At 43.4% G+C, this 26,662-nt stretch overlaps 1 protein-coding gene across 1 annotated transcript in view; it reads right to left on the bottom strand.

The window, feature by feature from the left end:
• DDC (dopa decarboxylase) overlaps nt 1-26,662 on the bottom strand; it is an 87,196-nt gene that overhangs the window by 47,842 nt on the left and 12,692 nt on the right. Inside the window, exons 2-6 of the mRNA XM_055127111.1 lie at nt 13,640-13,867; nt 10,190-10,303; nt 7,665-7,784; nt 3,524-3,658; nt 2,228-2,371 (exon numbers count right to left, since the gene is read on the bottom strand). Of these exons, the coding sequence (XP_054983086.1) occupies nt 2,228-2,371; nt 3,524-3,658; nt 7,665-7,784; nt 10,190-10,303; nt 13,640-13,840 (714 nt within the window). The 5' untranslated portion in view covers nt 13,841-13,867. The remainder of the gene's footprint in view (nt 1-2,227; nt 2,372-3,523; nt 3,659-7,664; nt 7,785-10,189; nt 10,304-13,639; nt 13,868-26,662) is intronic.

The raw sequence follows: 26,662 nt of genomic DNA, 5'->3' as shown, positions 1-26,662 counted from the left end.
TATTCTGTATTTCCTGGAGCAACATCTCCAAACTCTACACACCGACAAACCAGTAGTAGCTCACCAGGTTGGATGGGATGTAATGTAGAAGCCAATCAATCTCCACTAACAAAAATATTCACACAGAGGGCTTAATTTGTAACACTTTAATAATCCTTCAGGCAAGGACTTAATGTCTCGGCTGTGAGAAACACTATTTTCACTAATTTTCTCCTAAGGAAATATTTTTTATCATTCAATGAGCCATTTATTAGTAACAAGCAATATGAAATAAATTATTGTGGACCTGCTATGAGGGGTGTTTGAAAAACTTAGAGACAGTGGTGCAGGGAAGGTAACAGTGGTGGTGGGATTGGTGTTGGAGTATTGAATACCTGTAACATAGCATTATGAACAACTTTGTAAACCACAGTGTTTAAATAAAGTGTGTATGTGGTGGTGATGGGGATTTTACATATGTGGTCCTTTCCTATTTCATGTAAACTCCAAAATATATTAGCATAGAATTTTTAAAAGTTTTTAATGACAGGTAAGACATGATTATTAGCATAATGAGATCCTAGTACAAAATAAAATTTAATGCACTATATTTTAGATTCCAGAGTTGAAAACTTATGTAAATGAGAATAGACATTTTTATTGTATTGCATTGTATTAAATGGCTTTAATATCCTTATTTACATAGGTTAAAATCATAGCAATCAAAAATTGCTTTTATTGATTTACTTTCTAATTATTCTATTTGTCATTCTTTAAATTTTGTTGGACCAGGCAATATTAAGTAAATTTGTTATGTTCCTAAATGCAGACTGGGGCTGGGAGGTAAATTGGGGACATTGGTGGAGGTGTCACACTGGCGGTATTCGAACAATATATGCATGAAATACATACATAAAACATCTGTATTATGAACAACTCTTAAAATCATATTGTTTTAATACAAATAATATTTTTAAAATAGTTCAGACTGCAGACTGGTGGCTGGGAGGCCAATGGGAAAAGCGGATGTGTGTGAATTGATGGAGTCAGGCAGACATAGGTGAAGGGACTGTTATTGAAACATTGTATGCCTGAAATCCAGTCATGAAGAACTTTATAATTTTATAGTGACTAAACAAAAGTTTTTTAAAAAATTGTTTTAATGGAGTCAATAATATAAGGTTTATCTGAGAAGTCTTCCAAATCTTTAATACGCAGGACCCTGGAAGTTTCTGGTGAGCATTTATGATTCCTGACTTTGTCTGTTGAAGATTCAGATAAAAGTATCTGGAATTAGAGAAGGTACCATTAAGTGAATGATGCTTGGAGGGCTTGTTCGGGATGGGAGATGTGTGCTGAAAGTAGAGTATAGACCAAACATGTTGACCACTTACTACCTGCATTGCAAACCATAATACCCGAAAGGATAGAGAGAGTAAAAGGGCAGAGGCCTTTTACACAGAGGCAGGTGAGGGAAGGGGGTGGCAGGAGGGATACTGGGAACACTGGTGGTGGAAAATGAGCATTAGTAGAGGGATGGGTACTCATTCATGACTGAAATGTATTTATGAAAGTTTGGAAGTCTGTAAACTGCACATCATGGTGATTCATAAAAAAATTTAAAAGATTTTTTAAAAAAGTATCTGGAACAAGGGCCCAGAAAGTATTTTTTAAAGATCACGAGGGAAATCAAACTTGCTTCTAAGTATACTGAGCTGGTGCCATGATGACATGAAACCAAATGTCACCACACACGACATATCAGACCTAAGTTCCACATGCTTCCATGATCATTTCAAGAATTATAGTTTCCAAGTACTCAATGTAACACCAGTTACTGTTTCTTGCTGGAAAATGTCTCTCTGTGCACCAGATACACAAGTACTATTTGGAGATGTGGATCTTTACCCAGACTTAGTCCCAGCATGTTCTTATCTCTCTCAAATGGTCTTAGGGTCCATTGAGAATATATACCTAGGCAGCAAGGTCTCTGTAGTGCCACTACTATCAGGAACCCTAACGAAAACCTCATGTTGGCAAAGTTCTCTAGAGTGGAATTTCTTAGATCTTCCTTCTGAGTATGTATGGGAGGAAAAATTAACAAATCTTCCAGCCTTCCTCAGAATGAGGCAAGACTGGCACATTAGGTTTGTGTCACATGAGGAGAGTCCCAGCACCCAGTCTACTCCCAGCAGACATGAGCACCTGGATCTACACAGTTGTGTGCAATTAGTGCAGAAGAACTTACAAAGAAAGGAATCAGGCCAGCTGCCTTGTCTCTCTCCACAGCCTCCTTCAGCGCAGAAGAGCGCATAGCAAACTTGTCATCTGAAGGGACAGTTTTTAATTTCACTCCACCGATCAATCCAGCTCTTTCCACTGAGGAATGTGCCTGTGAAGAGAGAGACGTTAGAGTCACAAATGCTGTTCCATTTAGCTACCCAAACCCTGCAGAAGGCATCCACTGCTTCCGCCTCAGAAAACAGATGCACAGAAGAAAAATCTTTCTAACTCAAAGAGCCAAAGTGCCAATTGTTGGATAAACAAGATACATGATATATATTAAATGAGATACTATTAAGCTATAAAAAATAACTATTGCCATTTGTAGCAAAATCGAAGGAGCTTGGAGCACTATGTGAAACTAGATTCACTGTCACTGTCATCCCATTGCTCATCGATTTGTTCAAGCGGGCACCAATAACGTCTCTCGATTGTGAGACTTATTTGTTAGTATGTTTGGCACATCCAATATGCCACGGGTAGCTTGCCAGGCTATGCCATGCAGGCTCGATACTCTCGGTAGCTTGCCAGGCTCTCCGAGAGGGGCGGAGGAATCGAAAACGGGTTGGCCACGTGAAAGGTGAAAGCCCTACCGCTATGCTATCACTCCTAGATTATAAGTATAAAACAAGTGTTGAATGCTATAGACTGTATGCGCAATATAAGAAAGCAAAGTTGATGAATGAACAAAAAAAAGTAAAAACAAGTTAGTGAATATTTAAAACAAACTTAAGTTACCAGCAGATGGAGATGATGGGTGGTAGAAAAAGGGTGAAGGGGTCCAAGAAAACTCTTGTGTGATTAAAAACTCTCTTAAAAGTCACATCCCTCTGACCTAGACACACTATAGCTATTTCTTGCTTGACTCGATTCTGGGCCCAAGTCTCATGGTTATTGAATTTTCTAGTGAGAAGCACTGGCGTGGAGTCTTTTGGGCTTGTGTGAGTGCCCGGTTCCAGGCTTCCCTTTGTGTCCCTAGAATAGATGAGCACATTTCAATGCACATCCTGAGCTCAAGTGTGGTTGTGTCTGGTGGCTGAGAATCACCTCCCAGGCTGGCCGACAGCTCCTTCCTTTTCAACTTGAAGAAAGTCAAGAACTCCCACCACACTGAATATTTCCTCTTAATGCAGAAAATGGCTATTCAATGACTCCTAAAGATGTGTGCTTGGATTTGCAATGACACAACATAGTTCTATTAGGGATTTTATTTGCTCCAGTATGAACAAGACACTCATACCTGAGGCCTGGCCCCACTCACCTGATCTGACGAATAGGCCACCAGCTTCTCCATGATGGCCCCGGCTGTTAGCCCTGGCGAGGCGGCCTGCAGGCGGCGCAACACTTTCGTCCGAGCAGCCAGCAGGGACACCAAAGTGGCTTCACTGGCACTTCCCTAAATCAAAGAAAGGAGTGAGTAGACTCCACCATCCAACAGAGGAGTCAGCATTGAACTAGATGGAGGCAGGTTACTGCATTGCCGTATTCTTCTTAAAGGATGAACCTGAAACTGTAAGCATCTGAATCTCTTTGATGCCCCTATAGCTCTCATGATTATTTTAGCATTATTTGGTCTATTTTAGGTAACATGCAGGATTTCTGAATACTTAGTGTGTATCAAGCACTGTGAGATCTTCTTTGTATACATTTTCTGTTCAATTTTCAGAGTTTAACCTAAAAGCTACTATTCCTACGTCAGAGGAAAAAGGGTACCTGCATACCAGAACCAAGCATTATGTGCAAAACTACTTGGACAGAGAAATATATTTTTAGGGGAGTACTGACCTTGAGACACAGAAATTGCCTTTGATTATTTCCATTCATTACTAAAATTAAGGGTTTCTCCCTGTGTTCCCCCTAAATTCATATGATAAAGCCCTAACCCTAATATTTCTGAATGTGATTGCAATGAGAGACGATATTTTTAAGGTAATTAAATTAAAATGTGGTCTGAAAGTAGTTCCTGTCACATTCTGATTGGTGTTATTAAAAGAAAAAAATTTTAAAATACTTATGTGTTTTTAAATAAACACAACATCAGAAAGGCTGTGTGAGGATGAAATAAGAAAATGGTCAGGAGAGTACTCAAGAGAAACCAATCCTGTCTACTCCTTAATCTTGGATTTCCAGCATCCAGAAGCAAGATAAAATTAATTTATTTTCCGTAGTATTTATAACTCATACTGTGGCTGGCATTTTGTTTCTGCAGCCCTGACAAATACATATAACCAATGTTAAAGTAGGCATTCTTGGCAAATAGCTTAATTAGTTTTGCAAGGTACTAAACGGTAGCACAAAATTCATTCCTCTCGTGTTTGGAGTGGGAGGAAGCATGCAGGTTCCAGAGTTACTCTATTACTCATTAAGTCTGCAAAATAATCCTACTGTAAAATTGTAGCATCTTTTGGTGGGAAAATGTATGTTCAGAGTAGTTATCTGACTTGCCACACATCTGCAGTGAATAAGCATCCTGGATAGGAGAGAGCTGTTCTCTGGTAGCAAATTTTTGCATGCTTACAAAGCTACTTCCCTTTTCTCCTGCTCTAATGACTGAGTTGCTAGTAAATCCTATGGGGGGGACATTCCACTAATTGAATATTATTAACATTAGAAAGAAAAAATAAAGGAAGGTGGATTTTTGTTGTTAGTAAGAGACTTTTAGGATTTAAAAGTTTATAAAAAATATTACTATAAAATAATAAGAGGTCAACCTACTTTATCTCATTCTCTTTTCATTGATCCTATTTTTATTGTTATTTTACCATTTTAATGCTTTTCTATTACGCCAACTCATATATTTTGGTGAAAGAGGCAAATTTAAAGATAAATTCATAGTTCTGTTGTCACGGTTCATCAAGTCAAATACACACATTTGTAATCTTGCTTAAGCTTCTAAAATGAACTTTACATTCATTTAACAATGATTTTGGGTTTAGTTTGGGGTCACGTGATCTTAGCTGTGGTTAACAGAACATGATTGGTAGAGCTGACGTAGCCATGTGCATCTGTCAGCGTCTTCCTTCTTTCTCTTTAGAGTAGAACAACAACAGAAATCCGGCGAAGGGTATTGATGTAGGCAGTCAGACAGATAGGCAGGGTCCCCGCTGCAATAGCAGTAGATTTCCTGGGAAGTAATAGCCCTGAAGTTGTGAAAGCCAACCTTGCAGAAAACAGGAACTAAGGCCCAATAAGACCCTTACCTGGTGCCGGCAACAGACCCAGAGAAGCTCCAGTAGAAACAAAAGGCCAAGAAAGGAATTTCCAAACAGACCATCACCACTCCCAACCCTACCCCCTTGACAATCTCCGTAACAATGGATTTTTAGCTAGGCAGAAGCCCCATGTGGAGGAGGTTGGAAAAAACAATAAAAGCCACCTTGAACAAAGGAAGGGCAGGCATATGCTGCCTGAACTCATTATGTTGCTTGTGCCCACGTGGCCAAGCACATGTGGCAACCCAGCACATGTGTCACCTGCATCTCTCCTATTGAGATGCGTGCTTTCACGCTTTCATGTCTAATGCTGGGATGTGTGTAGGGGCTCTCTCCGCCCTTGGAGAAGCCCGGGTTCTCTCTTGAGCACATTATTCTCCACTCTCTCCCATTTTCTCTCACTCCTTCCCTTCAAAACTTCCATATAAAATCTGTTTTACTTCACTGCTTGTCTACTCCTAAAATTCTTTTCTGTGAGAGAGGCAAGAACCCAGAAAACCAGGGTCCCAGGTGGCAGAGACGGATGGGGAGAAAATGACTGTCTTTCTCCTCCCCGCTTCACAGAAGCCACCTGTGGGGGCCACCAACATCAGTATCATGCTGAGTGAAAAAAGGTAGATGCAGAAGGACAAACACAGGACAATCTCACTTATCTTTGGTATATAGAGGAACAAAAGGGATAGAAAATATCAATCTATAATAAACCTGAAATGGGAACCTCAGAGACCCAAGAGTGCCGGGTTAGGGGATAGGTGGGGGATCTGCGGAGGGTCACAACACACAGGAGGTGTTGGGGAGAAACCGTAACTGTCAACAAATAATGGGGGCAGAGCTGGGAGGGTAGAGCACTGGAGTGCAGTCGACAGAGGGTGGCGGTAAGAGTCCAGGGCTCTTTGGCGGTGGGGTGGGCAGTATCTTTGGACATCAATACAAGAAACAGGAAAAACACAATATTCAGGAAAGGTAAAGTTGCCGATTCTGAGAATTTGCTTTCTCAGCCGTCATTCATGTTGGCGCATCTATTCCTCTCAAAACACCTTCTCTCTCCGACCCAGGCTCCTGCCGCCACCCCCACCCGAGTCCTCTCACACACACAAACATCCATTCTTCTCTGAGTCACACTCAGGCTAATGGCTGTGAATCACCACCTTAACTTATTATGGGTTTTCTTTGGGGCTTTTTCTAAGCCCTGAGAAAGATCTCTCATTCTTCAGGCACAAAAGCGATCTTTTGGGGGGAAAGTACCTAATGAAATGAATTGTCTGTTGAGCATGCAGAAGTCGGTGGCTTGAGGCAGCGTCCATGGCTTGCCTGAGTGGACCATGGGGACAGTGGGCTTCTTCTGGTCAGGGAGACACGCCTCAGCACACAGGGAGTGGGTGCTTGCGCTCAGAGCAGACACAGCACCTTTGCTTTATTGCGCAGACAAAGATTGCCATGGCGAGCCCGCTGAGAGGCAGGAGGAGACCAGTTCTGTGACCAGAAATGTCTTCACTTCCTGGCTTTTCAAGTGTCACACCAGACAGAGTGAGAAATTGGCTTTTCTTCCATGAGAGCTTTTAAGCCCAATTAAGAGACCATTTTCACAGCCCTGTTTGTCCAACTAAAAGAGCAATTTGCCATTTGACTTAATTGTCGCTGTGCCCAATGTCCAGCAACTGTTATTAGGGCCCAGAGGCCTTTGCATCTGCCGAGTCTCAGCCCCGCGGCTGTTATCCCGCCAGGTCCCTCAGGGTCTCAGACTTAAACAGCTGCATTGCTGCTGAGACTAGCTTCCTGTCTCAAAGCTCCTCACATCCCTGCCCCTCCTCACAGCTCTGTTCTTCCTTTCTCTTACATTTTCTCTTGCTCTCTGGACAAGGCCTCTTGCTCTGACGATAAGCAGACAGTGCTTCTGTAAGGCCAGGAGCCTGGGAAGGTGCCTATCCTCGTCCAAGATGAGGTTTCGCTCCCCCAGCTCGTCCCTCAAGGGAGAAGGCTGGAGGCAGTGGCAAGGCTGCAGGAGGCAGGAAGTCAATTCCTGAGGGAACATGTGGGTGACAACTCTGGGTTCCCCGGGCTATTCCTAAGCACCTAATGACTCCACTTTCTTGATCTGCAGAGGAACCAAGAGGCTGCATCCAGACCTCCGTTGATGCCAGCTGCTGCACAAAAGCAGAACCCTGGGCCGCCCAGGCATTCTCGCCTTACCTGAATCACTCCACCTCCTTCGCCAGCTTTCCCGGCTAAAAATTCCTCAGGCAGCTGCAGCATCTTTCCCAGCCAGTCCATCATCACAGTCTCCAGCTCTGTGCAAGCGGGGCTTGCAGCCTAGGATGAAAGGAGGGAGTTTAGGAACCCACCACGTTCCAGCTACCCTGGCATCCTGTCTGCTTGAAAGGAAGAAGTCACCTCCAAAGGCTGTCTCTGTGGTGCAGGAGTTATAAGCTCCCTCACTGCAGAATTTGAGAAAGAGAGGCAGCAGTAGGAATGACACCTACCGGCGGGGCACAAAACAACTCATCCACACCCTGCAAGTTCTAACGCATTTCGATGGGGCCACAAGGACAAAAAATGGCAGAGAACTCGGAACATGTGACATTTCCTTCCCCTCTGACGCTGGGCACGAAGAGCAGCCAGTGGCTGGAGAAGTTCCTGTGTGAAGGGGTCAGGCTTGCTGGGGCTCGAGATGGGCCTCCCTCTGTGACTTGGGAGGCTGCCGTCTGGGAAGACGTGGCGTCTTCCTCCCTCCCAGCCCACTACCCCTAAGGCTGGAGGCCCTGAGAAGGGGCCAGAACCTTCCAGCACTCGAGGCACCTTTGAGAGCTGACCAAGATTGGTAGTTCCTGCTCTGTGCCCTGAGCATCAGGCCCATGGAGGGCTCGGGCATCTGTCTGTGCAGGGATGCCAAGGACTCCCGTCACCTGGAAGCAAAGAGCTTGGACCAGTGCCAGGCTCTCGGGGTCCTCAGCTCTTTGACCCTCAGGGAGCCCTCAGCAGCTCTGCGGGCCAGCTGACCCCGTGGGCCTTCGGAAGGGCTGGAGACGCAGGTTCTTTTTTCATCAGCCCCTGCAGCTGGGCTCCGGCACTGCCAAGGACCAGTGGAGATGCAGATCTGGAGAAGAGAGGCCAGTTCTAGGAATTTTGGGAAATCTGACACTCATGCTTGCTGTGTGGGCGTGGGGTTTGGGGGTTGGGGGCTGAAGAGCCCGGTTCTCTGCTGGCACAGACACCTGGTGCAAACATCCCTCGCCTCCACCTGTCTTATGCCTATAGCATTTCTGTGCCTGCACTTTTGCCCAGTAGGGGGTGGGATGGCTCTAGTGTACCCCCAACACACACTCTCTCCTGCACCTGTGTCTAGCGGGGGATGGCCTGAGCATGCCTCCCGCCTCCTGCACCTCCTGCATCCAGTGGGGATGGCCCCATCATGCCCCTCCCACACACACACTCTCTCTCTTGCACTTACCTCCAGCAGGGGATGACCCAAGTATGCCCCTCCCTCTCTCTTTTATAGTTGGCATCCAGTGGGGTCTGCCTAAGCATGCCCCCAGCCCCAGCTCTCTCTAACTCCCTCTTATGGCTCTTCAGGCTAATTTGTCTTTCCAAAGGCTGAAACTGTCTCTACTGTCTGAGTGAGCCTCACTGTGGTTGGGCCCACCTCCCGTTGTCTAAGTCAAACCCACTTGGGAGAAGTGGGTTTTAGGCAGCCGGGATTCCCTGGGATCCCGCATGTAATACTCTCTGTGCTTCCCCTTCTGCCTGGACAGCAGAGGGTGTTGATTTGCCATGGGCACCACTCAAAGAGGACTCAAACCCTCGACTCCAAGTGGACTCCAGGGATCCTCAGAAGGCCAGGGGACTCCCTGTGCAGGCCAGATTATGGCACAGTCTCAGCCGGAAATCAAGGGCTTTCTCACCGCTAGGCAGTGGGACACAGGACCCTTGTCCTGACCAATCTCGTTCTGACAAGAACCCTGTACTTGCTGTCAGGAGTCAAGATCGCCACAGCCACGGAGACAAAGCACTCCCCTGAGCCTGAAGGAAACCAGTCTGTCCCCAGAAAGAGCAGACACCAGATGACAAATGCCAAGTTCCCCTGAAGCGACAGGGCGACTTGAGCAGCAGACCTAAATGAGCTCCTCTGTAAGAGCTAATCCAGGACAGCGCACTTCAGCGGGAGCTACGCTCTGCAGAAGTAACCGGAAGGCCACTGAGGTCACACAGGTCATTCTTGCTGTTTCACAGTGGGGAGACAGCACCTGATAGGAAGCAGCTCAGCAGCTGGAGCAAAATCTGTGGCTGCCTGCAGTGAGTCCTTCTGGAACTGAACCGCAACTTCCCTCCAGCAGTTCCTGACATGCACACCCCTGCCTAAACCGAGCAGGGGTCAACGCAATGGGTAGCAGGCAGCACGCTCAGGCCTCTTGGCGGAATCACTGCCCACTGATCCACTCAGTTCCAAGGCACGAGGGGTGCTAACTCTGGGGTCATGACTGGTTTCATTCAGGCTAAGTGCTTCCAATAAAACAATATCACAGCAGATTGCCTTGGGCTGTTTATACTTTTTCCAAACAGCACTTTATATTTCCCTCTTTTTCAAATGTTAATTCCCTTATGAGGCACCTCTCCAGGGCCGAATTAGCCTTTTACACATGTGGCACTGTCCTTAGTTTACATCCTACGAAGAGAGGTACTATGTCCCCGTCAAGGGCACTCAGGCCCCCCGTACTCACCCAGGAGAAGCCAATGCAGCCAATAGCCCCGCACAGCATATCTGCAAGCATGGCTGGGTAGGAACTGGCTGTGGGAAAGTAAGCAAAGAAGTAGGGGCTGTGCCAGTGGGTCACCTGTGGAGAGAGGGAGAAGTTGCCAGTGTTCAGGGACACCAATTCTTGCTTCTGACGAAATAGACATGCAAATAAAGAACAACGCCAAAGACATTCCCCATCCTGGGTCCTGGTGGGGAGGTCTCCAGGGGGGTCATTCTTTCTCCACAATGGTCATAAGTACTCAGCTCAGGCCCAGAGTACTGGACAGTGTCACGTCTCCCTTCACGCTGCACAATGCCCTCCTGCTGAGAGCTGAGTGTGTACTGAGTGCTCCTATCTAGCATGACTGCTGCCAAGCTCCTGGCCACCTCGTCATCGTCATCAGCCTCTCTCAGAGCTCTTGCCTCACGATCCTCAGTGGCTGTAGAAATGTTCTGCCATTAAAGGCAGAATGCAAGAATTAATTCCTGGAGAACCTAATTACTGAAACGTGATGATCTGGGATCTTAGAGATAGTACCAGGGTGAGGCACTTGCCATGCATGTGACCAATCCCTGGACTGAATTCCTGGCACCACCAGGGTCCCCTGAGCACTCCAGGGGTTACTTCAGAGCTAGAAATAGATCCTGATCATCACCATAGATAAGTACACCCAAGCTTAATTGTAAAAGAGACCCCCATATTTTGAAGGGGACCCCGTAGCCCAAAGCACTGATAGCATTCAACAGGATTTATGTGCTCCTGGGGCACCACTGCAGGCATAGCCAACACTAGGAGCAAGGGTAGGGAAGTCCCTTCAGAGAACACAGATTCTCACAGATGCTGCTGGTGCCCAAGAAGTAGGTTCAAATGAGTTAGGGCCCTGGGAGGTCTGCAGCGGGCTGGTGAAAGAGGCAGTCGAGAGCTAGGTAAAAGACAGTTGCTATCTCAGCAAGGTGGTGGGACGTGGAAGGTGAGAGCCAGGCAGAGCCTAGAGGCTATGAAGAGCAGCCAGTGGCAGGGTTAAGGCCATGAGGAAGAATATGCTCAAGATGCAGAGTCCAGACACTCTGAGGGGGCTAAAAAAGCGTTGTGTTTATCATGAGAAACAAGATAACTTCCCGGTCAAATATAAAAAAAACCTACAAGCACACATTTTTTTCTCTCTCCCCTCCGGGAGAAGGCGTGGTGTCCGACATTTTGTGGGTCCGTTGAGAAGGTATGAACTTTGGCGCGGAAAAAAAAAAAAAAAATGTGTGCTTTGAACTTGAAACAGCCGCGGGATACAGGGCCAGTCCCAGTCGGGGCCGCGCGGCCGGTACCGCGGCCGCGCGACATTTTATCTCTTCATTCACATCAATGGAAAACTTATTATCAAATATTTCCCTATTAATAGAGCTGTATTCTTAGGGGATAAATTCCAACAAGAATAGTGAGTCTGTTTTGAAACTCTAAGAACAATAGTGAGTTATGTGTTGAAATCTGGAATGTAATCAAGGTAAAGAGAAAAGGAAGTGAAATTATCACTCACCTATGGGGTGGGTTGGGGGGTGAGGGGTGGTCTGTATACTGTTTTTTCTTTTGTTTGTCTGTTTTGTTTTTGCTTTTGTTTTTGTTTATATTGGTGGTGGAATATGGGCACTGGCTAAGGGATGGGTGTTTGAGCATTGTGTAACTGAGATATAAGCCTGAGAAGTTTGTAACTTTCCACTTGGTGATTCAATAAAATAAAAAAATAAAAAAAAAAACCTACAATGTTAATACATTCCTGTTTATGCAATGCTCCCATACAGCAAGTTCCTACATTTTCATGGAGAAAGGGGCCCATAGCAATGAGTGTTTTGTGAACCTGCTCCTCCTCTTGCCTACAGGACCCGCGAGGTCCTGTACACAAGAGCAGATTCTGTTCCTGTTCTGCAGATGCCCAAGAGCTTTCCTAATTTCCCTCTGCTCAGAGCCCCTCAGACACCCCAACCTAGGGCTCCCCCCTCAGACTCCCTGCCCAAGAACCCCCCACCTCAGACACCCCGCCCAAGGGCTCCCCACCTCAGGCATCTTGACCAAACTGGGCAATTCCCAGAACAGCTCTGGATCTAATAGAGTGAGAAGATTGTCAATTCTGCCTTAGCCGTAAGGTCTATGTCCTCAGATTCACATCTGACCCCTTGCCCTCTGATCTGGTGGTGTTTGAAGCTGGGTGTTTGGCAGGAAGAGGGTCTGAGGCCCAGGCACTCTGCAGGAATATCAGGCTCTGGGAGAACAGTTGGGTAGCATCCTCTGAATCCTCATTAGAGGCTCATCTACAGGTCCCTGATCTCAGGTGAGAAGTTTCTGCTGTCTAAGTGAAGCAACCTGTGGCATTCTGCAGGCATGCAAAGCAGACGAGGTACCAGAAACCCTGACATTTAGCCACACTGTCTCAAGGAGGGGTTGGTATTGCAAGGCCCAAATTGTGTTTTTAGAGCCCCGAAGATAACCAGAAGCCTTTGGTCTCTTAGAGAAAACACCAAGGGAAACTGTCCAGGGAAGGCAGAATGGCAATGACCTGGAGAGAAATCTCTGGGATTGTGCAACTGACCAGTGAGGTCTGCCCTGCGCAGTGGCTCTGACCTGGATCCCAGGTCACAAACTTTCAGGCCCAGCCATTCTGTTAGGAAAAAGAGGGTGAAAACCAAAAACAGAAAGAAAAAAGAAGAAAGAAGAGGGCAATGAGACTAGAACCAAAGATCCCTCTTCACCCAGTAAGGCACATGCCTCTGGGTGAATTCCTTGCAGTGTAAACAAAAACTGCAGCAAGTTTTCTTTGAAAGAGAACTGTCTACCCCACCTCACCCCACCACCTGCCCCTTCCAGGGGCTGTCCATGACGAACGGCCTGCTCCTCGGCCCCTCCGTGTCCCAAACGCTGAGCTGTTCTTCACTGGTCTCAGAGACCTGCTTCAAGGGGAACCTGCAGGTTGCAATTGTACAACCACCTGCTCTCGAGTGGAATGAACGAGACGTCTCTTCTCTAATTGTCCACATACTTGGCTAAACCAAAGATTAGTCAGAGAATATTTTGCTTTGTGCATTGAATTTTGAGGTTGAAACCAGAGTCAGATCATACTCCAGGATCTGCTCCCTGCAACCGCATAGTCCTATATCCAGGGACTCATGTTTCAGGGACCAGGTTGACCTGAGAACTTCCAGGGAAAGCCTCTCATCCCTCAGAGCCACACCTTGTAGGCTGAAAACTGGCGCTGTTGCTTACTAGCCATGACTTATCCCCTCTGATTTAGCAGCTTAAATCTCTCAAGACCTCAGTTTCCTCTTCTGTACAATGGAAATTCTATTAATTTCACCCAATGTGTTGGTCCTGAGAACTGAAATGCCCAATGCCCAGGAGGTGCCACATTGAGGCAAGCCCTCCTGCTCACCAACTAGAATGCAGACTCACCCCTGGCATGATTATCTTCTCCACGTCCTTAATGATATCCTCAAAGGTTTCTGGCTCCTGGGGGGCAGAGGCAGGAATCAGAGGCCGCAAGTAGCCAGGCTCCACATCAGGGTACACCTGGCGCTCCTCGATGCCCTCCAAGTAGTCGGCCACGTAGTCCACCATCTCCTTCCCCCTCCTTCGGAACTCACTTGCATTCATGGTGACTGGGCTATGTCAGAGGCAGAGCTGTACAGAATGAGAAAAACAGACCATCTGGAACATATGGTGGCCTCAAACGTGGGGTGACACCCCGTACAGAGACCCAAATACTTGGAAACTACCCAGGGGCACATTTTTCATTTTTTTAAATTTATTTATTTTTTAATTAGTGAGTCACAGTGAGGGTGCAGTTATAGATTCACACATTTTCGTGCTTGTTTTTCCCTCACGCAATGTTCGAGAGCCCATCCCTCCACCAGTGTCCATTCTCCATCACCAATGAACCCAGTATCCCTCCCACCCCCCACTCCCATCCCCCCACCCCACCCTGCCTCTGTGGCAGGTCATTCCAGTTTGTTCTCTCTCTCTCCTTTTGGGTGTTGTGGTTTGCAGTAGGGGTATTGAGTGGCCATCATGTTCAGTCTCTAGTCTACTTTCAGCACGCATCTCCCTCCCCACGCGGGATTTCCAATCACATTTTACTTGGTGTTCCCTTCTCTGTCTGGGATGACTTTCCCCCAGTGTGTGAGGCCAGCCTCCAAGCTATGGAGCCAACCTCCTGGTATTATATACTACTATTCTTGGGTATTAGTCTCCTACTCTGTTATTTTATATTCCACAGATGAGTACAATCTTTCTATGTCTGTCCCTCTCTTTCTGGCTCATTTCACTTAGCATGATACTTTCCATGTTGATCCACTTATGTGCAAAGTTCATGACTTCATCTTTTCTAACAGCTGCATAGTATTCCACTGTATAGATGTACCAAAGTTTCTTTAACAGTCATCTGTTTTCGGGCACTCAGGTTTTTTCCAGATTCTGGCTATTGTAAACAGTGCTGCTATGAACGTATTAGTGCAGATGTCATTTCAACTATACGTTTTTTTTCCTCTGGGATATATTCCCAGAAGTGGTATTGCTGGATCAAATGGAAGCTCAATTTCTATTTTTTTAAGAAGTGTCCATATTGTTTTCCAAAGGGGCTGGACCAGTCAGCATTCCCACCAGCAGTATAGAAGGGTCCCTTTCTCCCCACATCCTCTCCAACAGCGGTTGCTTTTGTTCTTTTGGATGTGTGCCATTCTCTGTGGTATGAGGTGGTATCTCATGGTTGTTTTGATCTGCATCTCCCTGATGATTAGTGATGCAGAGCATTTTTTCATGTACCTTTTAGCCATTTGTATCTCTTTCTTGGAAAAGTTTCTGTTCATTTCTTCGGCCCATTTTCTGATGGGGTTGGATGTTTTCTTCTTGTAGAGTTCAACCAGTGCTTTATATACCCTTGATATCGATCCTTTATTGGATGGGTATTGGGTGAATATCCTTTCCCATTCTGTAGATTGCCTTTGTATTCTGGTCACTGTGTCTTTTGCAGTGCAGAAGCTTCTTAGTTTAATATAGTCCCATTTGTTTATCTCTGTTTCTACTTGATTGCTTAGTTTCGTGTCATCTTTGAAGATACCTTTAGCTTCAATATCGTGAAGGGTTTTGCCGACCTTGTCTTCAATGTACCTTATGGATTGTGGTCTGTTGTTGAGGTCTTTAATCCATTTTGATCTGACTCTTGTGCATGGTGTCAGGTCGAGGTCTAAGCCCATTCTCTTGCATGTGGTTGTCCAGTTATGCCAGCACCATTTATTGAAGAGGCTTTCCTTGCTCCACTTCACATTTCTTGCCCCCTTATCAAAGATTAGATGATCATACATTTGGGATTGTGTGTAGGGATATTCCGTTCTGTTCCATTGGTCTGCGGCTCTGCCTTTGTTCCAGTACCATGCTGTTTTAATTGTTACCGCTTTGTAGTCAAGTTTAAGGTTGAGGAGGGTGATGCCTCCCATCATCTTTTTCCCAAGATTGTTTTAGCTATCCATGGGAGTTTATTGTTCCATATGAATTTCAGGATTGCTTGATCCATTTCTTTGAAGAATGTCATAGGTATTCTTATAGGGATCGAGTTGAATCTGTATAATGCTTTGGGGAGTATTTCAGGGGCACCTTTTTCTACATGGAAGGAAATGACAGTGGAATTGGGGACTGATAAAACATTCATTATACTCTTTCCTAGCTGTTTAAGTGAAGAGGTATAACAGCTTAGCTTTTCATTGTCTGCATCTGCAAAATAAACTTGAAGTTGATGTTGATTTTTATAATCCATCACAACTTCAGTGACAAATGTTGCTCTGAGTCCTCCCAGCCTTTAATGAACATGGGGCAGAGAAAAGCAATTTAAAAAAAAATTTTTTTTTTGAGAAATGGAGGTGGTAATACTGAGCTTTCTGGAAGGCAAAAAGTCAAAATTACAGACATGTGCAAAGCACTCAGCAGTCACAAAATAAATGCTCAATAAATGCTAGTTTATTGACACAAATTCATATTTACATTTTGCACTCTTTTGTAATAAACTGTTAAAAGGAAAACACTTTCACCTATTATTTTTTAAAGCAATTTCTTGCTGTTATGTGAATGGAATTGGAGAGTATCATGCTGAATGAAGTCGGTCAGGAGAGGGACTCATTCAGGATGATCTCTCTCAAATATGGGATATAATGAAGCAGAGTAAGTGATTCAAAGCAAAAGGATCTCCAAAAGAACTCAGCTTACCACAGCAGAGAGACAGGGAAGAAGAGGAGAAGAGGGAGGGTGAAGAGAGACCCTGAGACAACAGTGGAGGAAAATGGACATGTTGGGAGGGAACGCTCAACGTTTGGAATCCTATCATTGACAGTAGTGCAAATCATGATAACTGACATGAAATTTCGAAGGTAAATGAAAATTAAAAAATAAAATAAAAAACACTTTTTACAGAGATATTTTAATGTTTGAAATAATATGGCCAAATTTATCTCCAGAACTGTTTTTATATTAAATTATTCTGTCAGAGGGAACTATAAAAATGTGCATTTTGCCTTATAATCACCAATACAGGCTTTGAGTGATGATTTTAAGCTTTGTCAGCTGAAAGGCATTAATGATTCCATTCAACTTAAATCTCTCTGCCATTTTGATTTTTTTCTTTATCTTTTGTTTGTGTTTTTTGGCCACATCCAGCAGTGCTCCTGGAGTCCTCGGAGATCCTGAGGAATGCCAGGGATTGATCCATGGTTGGCTTGTACAAGCACCTACCCACTGTACTAAAAATCCCCAGACCCTGATTTTTTCTTTGATGAATTTTTTGTCACTTCACTTATTTCCACTAAGGTCTTAAATATTTTCTTAATTATAAGAGCCCTAATATCTTGACCATTATGTTTGGGACATATTTTTTAAACATTCTCTCATTTCTGTTTAATTTCATTTTACTTATTTTATTACAGCCGATAATAATTTTAACCTTGTCCTTCCTTATTTGAACTTTGAGAGAGAGTATTTTTTAAAGTCTTTGAAAGTAAATATTCAGCAGACATTTTTCATATTGAGGGGCAGCCTGTGATAGGCACAATCTTAAGAAACCATGAGGAACAGTATAAAGTTTAGGAAATATTCCAGGTCCTTGTGGTATTAGCTGTTCTTCTCCAAAACGAATGAATTAGAACATATGACCAAAACAAGTAACCTCTGGAGAAAAAAAAGGACTGAAAGAAAAAAAATCAGACAGATTCATATCAACTTGCCCTAACTCAGAATAAATATTCTATGTTAAACTTTGATATCTGATTATTAGCTTCAAGTCATTCTATTTACATGTCAGTTATTAACCACAAAGGCCTTGCATGAAGGTTCTTAGTGCAAAACCACAGAGACACTTACATTCGCTTCATACCTGTTTAATATTTCCTGCCTGCTCCAGAGCAAATATTGACCGGAAGATGTAGACAATGATAAAAGCGAGAGACTGAGGCCTTTCCAGGCCTTTGAAACAGCTTTTGTTTACATGATCTGATCCAGCATCAGCCAGCAGCTGTGCCCCCTGGTACTCTATGTGCAGACCATGCTTCTCTGTATTTACCTGGTGAGCCAGCTCAGCCCTGGACTTTTCACCCAACATATTGTTTCAGGCACGGCTCCAGACTGACATGTTCACAAAGACTAAACTCCTACCCCACGCCCCTCCTGACTGACAGGGGTGGCTCTTTGTGTTTTTGCCATTTATCATTCCACTCTTTCTGTACTAGCTGTGGTCTTCTCCAAGAAATCTCCTTCACTCTTTAGTTTTACTTTCTCAGGACCAACCACCGACACAGTAAGCAATGCAAATATACGCTGAATGAGAAATGAGAAGATGAAATCATACATGAAGGCAAAAAAGGGAAAAATTGTTGATCCTCCAGAAATAGATTTCTGAAATAGATTGTGTTAGATTCTCCACTCCACTTTTGAGACAGCAAAAAAAAAAAAGTCACTAAATAAAAAGCTACAGGAGACGACAATGGCCTTCCTGAATAGATATATTTTGTTTTGCCTTTTTTTTTTTTGAGGGGGTCACACCTGGTGATGCACAGGGGTTACTCCTGGCTCTGCATTCAGGAAGTACTCCTGGTGGTGCTCAGGGGACCATATGGGATGTTGGGAATCGAACCCTGGTCAGTTGTGTGCAAGGCAAACGCCCTACCTGCTGTGCTATCCCTCCAGCCCATTGTTTTTATTTTTGTTTTAGGGTCACACCCGGTGGTGCTCTGGCTCTGGACTAAGGCCTCAATCACTGCTGGGCTCTGGGGATTGAACTCAGCGTGCTGCCCTGTAAGGCACGCTCCCTGAGGCTGCACCAGCTCTGCTTCCTCCCAAAGAGGTCTTGGCCAAGCCTGGCCCATGCTCCAGGCTTCTCACAGACAGTGGCAGCGGTGGGTCTCAGTATTGGTTCATTCATGATTCCCAGATTCTTTAATATTTTCAAGAATGAAAATATTGAGTCATAAAGATGCTAAGTCTTAGAGCTGAAAAGACAAAAAGTTTATTGGAAAATAGGGAAAAGGAAAAAAAAAATCCAGGTAGGGAGGGACTTAGTATAGGACTAAGTTAAAGAGTTTTGTGTAGGCCCTTTTATGCTTATTTTTTATATATTTTACTTGATTTTTATAAAGCTATTCACAATAATTCATTACATTCAATATTCAAACACCAATCCCACCACCATTGCACCTTCCTACCACTGTATTTCGAATGTTTTCACCCCAAATTCCAAATCATCCCCCCAAAGCAAAACTGAAATAATTAATTTTGTATTGTTTGTTATGAATAATCTGCTAAAAATGGTCCAATAAAGTTTCCTTAGAGAAAAGTGTGTGAATATTGTTGTATTTCATCCTGGAGCCATTAAGCCTTAGCATGTGCTACTCTTGGTACATCAGTATAGAGTATGAGAGGTCGCTCCAGAAATTCTAAAATTTAGAACGATAATACAGCAAATTCACTCACGGGTGAAGGCTCTCATCTGAGCCTGCGGAGAGTGGCCATGAGCATGGTGGTAATTGAGTTCTGGAGGGTTTCAGCTGCTGGGGCTATGCTGGGGTGGGGAGGGAAACTCATCTGCCCCCCCTCCGCAGTTGTCCCAGTGAAAACAATGTGTAGTCCCTTTTAAAGGTTCCTTGCATTTCTTATCAATTGACAAGTGTTTACATGCAGGGGAGTTACAGGGATGTTTAGCTGGCCAAAATTCCTCTAGGTGCTGCCCATTGCCAGGTATTGCCCTGTCGGCTGAGACTCCGTGGCAGAGTGTTATGGTCCTGGGAAAGTCCAGAAACCCTGAGACAGGGCTTTGGGATGCAGTGTGCAAGAGGGGAGAAACAGATCTACTGGCGAGGAGAAACTGAGGCTTCCTCTTTCATCACTAATGTAGTGTTCTCAATCTAGACTCTGGACATTCCCTCCTTGTCCTGAGGTTTCCTCTGGCATCCATTTCCCAAGGTATGGTAGATACGGAAATATCTTCCTCCCTAGAGCCCTGGAGTCCAACCTCTGCTATGGCTGTGATGATCCAGTGGTGTAGGGATGGGGTGAGCTGAGCCGCACAGGACGCTGCCACAGAGCTACTGTGGAGGCTCTACCCCCAAACTGACAGGGCCAACCACACTAGACTGGTGGGGTGTCCAGAGAGTTAGGTTCTCTTGGAGGCCGTGACCACAAGTGCTTTTGGTCTGCCAGTAGTCCTGTATATAGGTACAATCTAGAATGCTCTGTTTTAAGCCTCGGGAATCTAGGGACCTCGCTCAACACATCCTGGTGTATTTTTCTATATAGATAAAAAGGAAATCATTTATGTCTTTACATTATTGCAGGAAAAAGTGACTTATAACTTGTAATAAAAAAGGTCCTTTCTACTGGACTATGATGTGCTATTTCCTCCATCAAGCATGCATCAATTCATGTATCATATTAATTTAATTTGTTGTCATCTAAATAGACTGGCTGCAGACTGTCAGAACACTGGAATATAACTGAGAACTCAGAAATAAACTCTATAATTCATGATCAACTAATTAATAACAAATGAATTATGTGCATTAAGTGAAGAAAGGAAATCTTTTCTACAAATGGTCCTGGGAAAACTTGTAGACACATGCAAAAGAAACAAAGTGAACTCCTATGTCCCACCATATACAAGTTGAACTCAAGCTGAATTAAAGGTCTCAGTATTAGAAAAAAATCTGTAAAATATGCCATATATGACAGGATATGACTGTTCATACCATTAGCTATGTGACTTTTTATTTATTTATCTATTTATTTAATTTTTAAATAAAAATTTTATTTTATATATATTTATTTATTTAATTTTTAAGAAGTTTTATTGGAACACCATGAGATATAGTTGCAAACTTGCATGATTATATTTCAGTCACACAATGCTCAAGCATCCATCCCTCCACCAGTGCACATTTTCCACCACCATTGTTCCCAGTGTCCCACCCACCACCTCTACCCCACCCCAGTCCCTGCCTCTCACTAATTTTGCTTTGGGGCAGGTACAATCTGTCTTACTCTCTCTAATTTTGGCATTATAGTTTGCAATTCAGATACTAAGAGGTCACTGTGTTTGGTCTTTGCTCTACTTTCAGCACACATCTCCCATCCCGGGCAATCCCTCCAATCATCATTTACTTAGTCGTTCCTTCTCCATCCCAACTGCCTTTTCCCCAGAATGGGGGGCCAGCTTCCAAACCATGTTGTGATCCTCCTGACCCTTATCTCTACTGTCCTTATGTGTTAGTCTCACATTATGCTTCTTTATATTCCACAAATGAGTGCAGTCATTCTATGTCTGTTCCTTTCTTTCTGACTAATTTTTCTTTGGGGCTTTTTTAATGATTCAACACCATTTTCAAAATAAACATGTCAAGAATAAATAAATGGAATTACATCAACCAAGAAGTTTTTTCATTGTGAAAACAAAAGGCTAAAAAAAATACCCAACTGAATAGGAGGAAATGTTCATTTAGTACATCTGACAAAGAACAAATATCCAAGATATAGAAATGATCACAAAACTAAACTAAAAATAATGCTGTACCCATCAAAAACTGGGAAGAGGATCTGAACACCATTTCCTCAAAGAAAACATAGAGATGGTCAACAGGCATATGAAAAAGTGTTCATCATTACTAATTACCAGGTAGATGAAAATCAGAATAAAAATTAAATGTCACCTTATGCCACTGAGAATGGCCTCCATTAAACAGTGTGGAACTAATCTGTGTTGATAATGAGATAGTGGTGAGAAAGGAACCCTAATTTGCTATTGGTAGGAACGCTATCTGGTTCAGCCTTTCTGGGAAACAGTATGGAAACTTCTCAAAAAAATAAAAGTAGAACTCTTATATGACCCACTCCTTTGCATGCATCCCAAGAACACATAAATACTAATTCAAAAAAATTCACACCTATTTTCATTGCAGCATTTTTATAATAATGAAGATAAGAAACAACCCAAATGCTCAGCAACAAAGGACCAAATATATAAATAGTAGTTTATGTGCACAATGAAATGCTACTCAGTTATAAGAAAAAATGAACATCCCCCTTTGATGTAACTTCGATTAAACCAGAGAGTGTCATGTTAATTGAATAAGCAAGATGGAGGACAAATGCCAATAATCTCACACAAATGTGGTACCTAAAAAAATCAAAGAAACAGACTGGACAAAGTATAATGAAAACAAATCCTTGGACTCTTAGCAACATAACTGAGGTTATTAGGCAGAGTGTGTGGTTGGGGCAGGGAGGGGCAGAGGAAGGCCAGGAAGAGAGGACTAGAAGTGGAAAAGACTCTGGTGGAGGGTCTGCTTTTGTCATTTTGGTAGTAGTAGAGGCACAGTAACTGTGTGCACCAAGAACATAAACATTAATACATGGTATCCATATTTCTTTAATAATCAATTAACGAACTGCTTGATAAACACTTAATATGTGAATACAAAATGTATAAATACAACAGGAAAAAAACTGCTAAGACCATTGGAAGTTTCTTAGGAATGAAATGAGAGGTTTCTAACAAGAAACATGGCATCCCAAAAGTAAATAACTTAGTGAGATAGTACAATGGATATGGTTGACCAGAGTAAATCCCTGTCATCACATATGGTCCCCCAAGTCCCAACAAGAGCGACCCCTGAATACAGAGCCAGGATTAAGCTCTCAATAGTGCTGAGTGTGACCAAAAACCAATAAGAATAACAAATAAGTAGATAAATAAACTCCTCTAAGTTTTTTCTTGTAATAGCAAGTTAGTTAGGAACTTACTCTTATTTAAGTTGGCATTTTGTGACTCTGACACACATGACTCATCAAAACAAGTCTCTTTCACTGTTACACACTGTAGCATTTCCTTTCATCTTTCCAAGCCTCCCTCTCAGCTTCCATGATAATACATATGTATGAAACAATTTCCCTTTAACAAATGGCTCATACACCAGGTCTTTTCAAACTTACAAACAGATCTCACTCTACTTGTGCCCATCCATGCCTTGCAGTTGACTGCCGACTCAGTAGGTCTCAACCTTCCTGCCTGATAACCCACACCCACCATCTCTCTGAAGCCCCCAACGATCCTCATCCTAACCCACAGAGCTACTACACAGCTGTCCTGTTCCGCTCAGTCTACATGCTTGAACCACTCTCTGTGAACCCACAGAGTTTATAAGTAAACCCAGCCTCCTCCACAACATCCCACTATCAAAATCTGTGACCTAGCTCCCCCACCCAAACTCAATGTGGAAATTCATCCCCCAAACAAAAAATGGTCCAAAGATAGATATGCACCTAGGTAAAAATAGTTCGGGTCTTAAAATACAAAGGGCTGCAAATGTGCTCCCAAGAATGAACAGAATAGATGACAAATATCTACTTAACTGTAAATGTGCACCATGGTAAATAAATGACTGTTTATGGTCTTCTATACGAATGGGCAGCATGGGCAAAAGTGGAATAGCAAAGTATCAGTACTCTATTTTTTTTAATTCTTTAATTAGTGAGTGACCATGAGGGTACAGATAAGATTTGCACATTTTCGAACTTGTTTTTTCCTCATACAATGTTCGCAAACCCATCCCTCCACCAGTGCCCATTCTCCACCACCAATAAAGCCAGTATCCCTCCCACCCCCCAATGCCATAAATCCCCCACCCCACCCTGCCTCTGTGGCAGGTTATTCCCTTTTGATCTCTCTCTCCAATTGGGTGTTATGGTTTACAATAGGGGTATTGAGTGGCCATTGTGTTCAGATTCTAGTCTACTTTCAGCACACATCTCCCTTCCCGAGCAGGATCTCCAACCACATTTTACTTGGTGTTCCCTTCTCTATCTGAGCTGCCTTTTTCCCCAGCATGTGAGACCAGCTTCCAAGCCATGGAGCCAACCTACAGGATCTAAATTTTAAGGATGCCGTCTGATAGCTATGTAAAACAAGCTTGGCCTTTGCTCTTCTTGCCTATTGAATGTTGAGGTGCTCAGTAATGGTTCTTATTGTCTCTGTCAACAAAGGTTCACCTGTTGGGAGCCAAAGAGAGTGGTAGAGGAGTGACATTGTTCTGGATAAATGGCCTGTGAGACCACTGACTCAGTGTGGACAGTCCGTGTGTTTGTCTGTTTATGTAGTATTTGTGCCATTCTCTAAGACTGATGCCCACTGGAAGCCGGTCAAAGATGCCAATCTAATTGATCTAATTGGCGTTAGAGGAATGATGACCCCTGATGTGATCTAAAGGACAGAAAGAAAACAACCCAGAAAAATGACCCGTGAAGCTGCTGAAGAGAGGAAAGTGAAGCATGCCAGCTCTCTCTCTCTCTCTCTCTCTCTCTCTCTCTCTCTCTCTCTCTCTCTCTCTCTCTCTCTCTCCATTTTTATTATATATCTTGAAATTTTATTTTTCACTCTATGGACCTCCTGAATATCTGCACAGATCTTTCTCCTCAGACTGGGGAAGTCTTCAGCTATCAGCCTTTCTTCCCTGTTGCTGATGGTTCCGTGAAGTGGTGAGTAATAGAGGGGTAGACATCAAAAATGAGTGCCCCACCTCCTGCCAAATGCCTGGCTTGGATCAGGACTGGTGAAGTCTGTCCTAACCTCAGCATGGACATTTCATTTTTTGTTTTTTATTTTAAATTTTATTTTTATTTTTTTATAGCACAGCGGGTAGGGCGTTTGCCTTGCATGCGGCCGACCCAGGTTTGATTCCTCAGTCCCTTTTGGAGAGTCCGGCAAGCTACGGAGAGTATCCCACCTGCACGGCAGAGCCTGGCAAGCTACCTGTGGTGTATTTGATATGCCAAAAACAGTAACAACAAGTCTCACAATGGAAACGTTACTGGTGTATGCTCAAGCAAATGGATGAGCAATAGGACAACAGTGCTACAGTGCTACAGTGTTATTTAATCACCATGAGAAACACAGTTACAAAGCTGTTACTGATTGGGTTTCTGTCACATAATGTTCCCACACCCTTCCCTCCACCAGTGTAAAACTTCCCACCACCAATGTCCCCAGTTTCCCTTTCACCACCCTGCAACCTGTCTCTATGATAGGCATTTTTCTTCTCTCTCTTTCTATTTTTTGTCTCTGTCTCTCTGTCTCTTTCTTCTTTTGGGCTTTGTGGCTTGCTATACAGATACTGAGAGGATATCGGGTTTATTCCTTTATCTACTTTTAGCACGTAGTTCTTATCCAGAGTGGTTGTTTCCAACTATCATTGTCATAGTTGTCTCTTCTCTATCCCAACTGCCTTCTCCCCCAGTCCTTGAGGCAGGCTTCTAGCCAGTCCTTAAGGCAGGCTTCTAGACCAATCCTCCTGGCCCTTGTTTCTAGGACACAGGCATTTTGAATCCATTGCCTTTCCCCAACGAAGAAGAATCTCAGAAGGAGAAAATGGTGATGTAAGAGAGTTTTTACTAAAACTTACTTAGAAAGATGTGGGTGGAGAGAGAAAAAGAGAAAGTATATGTTTAAGAAAGAACAAAAGTTTCTCCAGTGTGGAAAAAGCAGAGACATAGAGACAAGCAAGCAAGATCCATATTCAAGGGAGATCACAGACTTGAAGGTAACATTCTCTAATACAAAAAGCAGATGGAGATGTTACTAAAAAAGAAAATTAAGGCCAATATCCCTTATGAACATTAATGCAAAAATCCTCAGCAAAATCTTAACGAATTGAATACGACAATATACCAAAAGTATCATGCACCATAATCAAATGATTTTTAGTCCACGGATGAAAGTACTCACCATATGCAAATAAATTAAAGTAGTACATCATATCAACAAAAGAAAATATCAAATTCATATGATTAATCGATGCTGAGGAAACTTTTGACAAAATTCAATATCCACTCATATTACAAAACATAACATAGGGTTAGAAGTAACTTTCTTCAAGATAGTAATGTCCATTTACAACAAACCCACATCCAACATCATATTCAATGGTGAAAGAATAAAAAGCCTTCCCTCTGAAACTGAGCATAAGGCTATGATATCCACTTTCTCCACAATTATTCAGTATGGTCTTGGAAATATCTACTGTGGCAACCAACAAAGAAAAAAGAATCAAAGGCTTTCACAAAGGAAAAGAAAAAGTGAGAATTTTACTGTATTTGGCAACATGAATATATATAATATAACTGAAATGATGAAATTATGGAGTTATCCGCAATCTGGATAGAACTAGACAGTTTTGCATTCAGTGAAGTAAGTCACAGGAGAAGGGCAAAAACTGGATGTTCTCAGTTACCTGTGGCATAAGAGGCAGTTGTTCAGGCTCTCATGGAGTCAGGAATGGGGACTTCCCCCATTCTTCTGATCTTTCGGGAGTCTGGCAGTCACGCCCATGAACTGCTTCTGGTACTATATAAGCTCATTAACTGCCATGATCCAGAGACTCACAGTTTAACTTAAAAGATTGCACTCATATGTGGAATATAAAGTAGCTGAGAGGTACAAGCTTACAATGATGCAATTTCTGGCAGATATTTCTCTGGACTTAGTTACTGAAGTACTAAAATACAGAAATCCAAACCCGTGCGGCTGCTAGTGTGGCCTCTCGACCTCCTATCTCTTCATCCTCAGCAATGAAAAACAAATTATCAAATGCTTTCTTTTCAGCAGGTCGACTTTAGGGGGGAGAAACGCCAAATCAATAATAGTGAGTTTTTTGTTGAAATATTGAATGTAATCAAAGTAAAGTGAAAGTAAAGTGAAATTTACCAGTTACACATGCGGGGTGAGGGGGCTGGGGAGGTGAGGGGGAGGGAGTGAGGTATACTGTGATTCTTGGTGGTGGAACAGGTGCACTGGTGAAGGGATGGGTGTTAGAGCATTGTATAACTGAGACTCAAACCTGAAAGCTTTCTAACTTTCCACATGGTGAATCAATAAAAGAATAAATTTTAAAAATAAAT

This window comes from Sorex araneus, chromosome 2, assembly GCF_027595985.1.
Source record: "Sorex araneus isolate mSorAra2 chromosome 2, mSorAra2.pri, whole genome shotgun sequence".
Lineage (NCBI taxonomy): Eukaryota > Metazoa > Chordata > Mammalia > Eulipotyphla > Soricidae > Sorex > Sorex araneus.
Note: the sequence above shows the minus strand (reverse complement) of the source record. Positions and strands in the feature narration are given on the sequence as shown.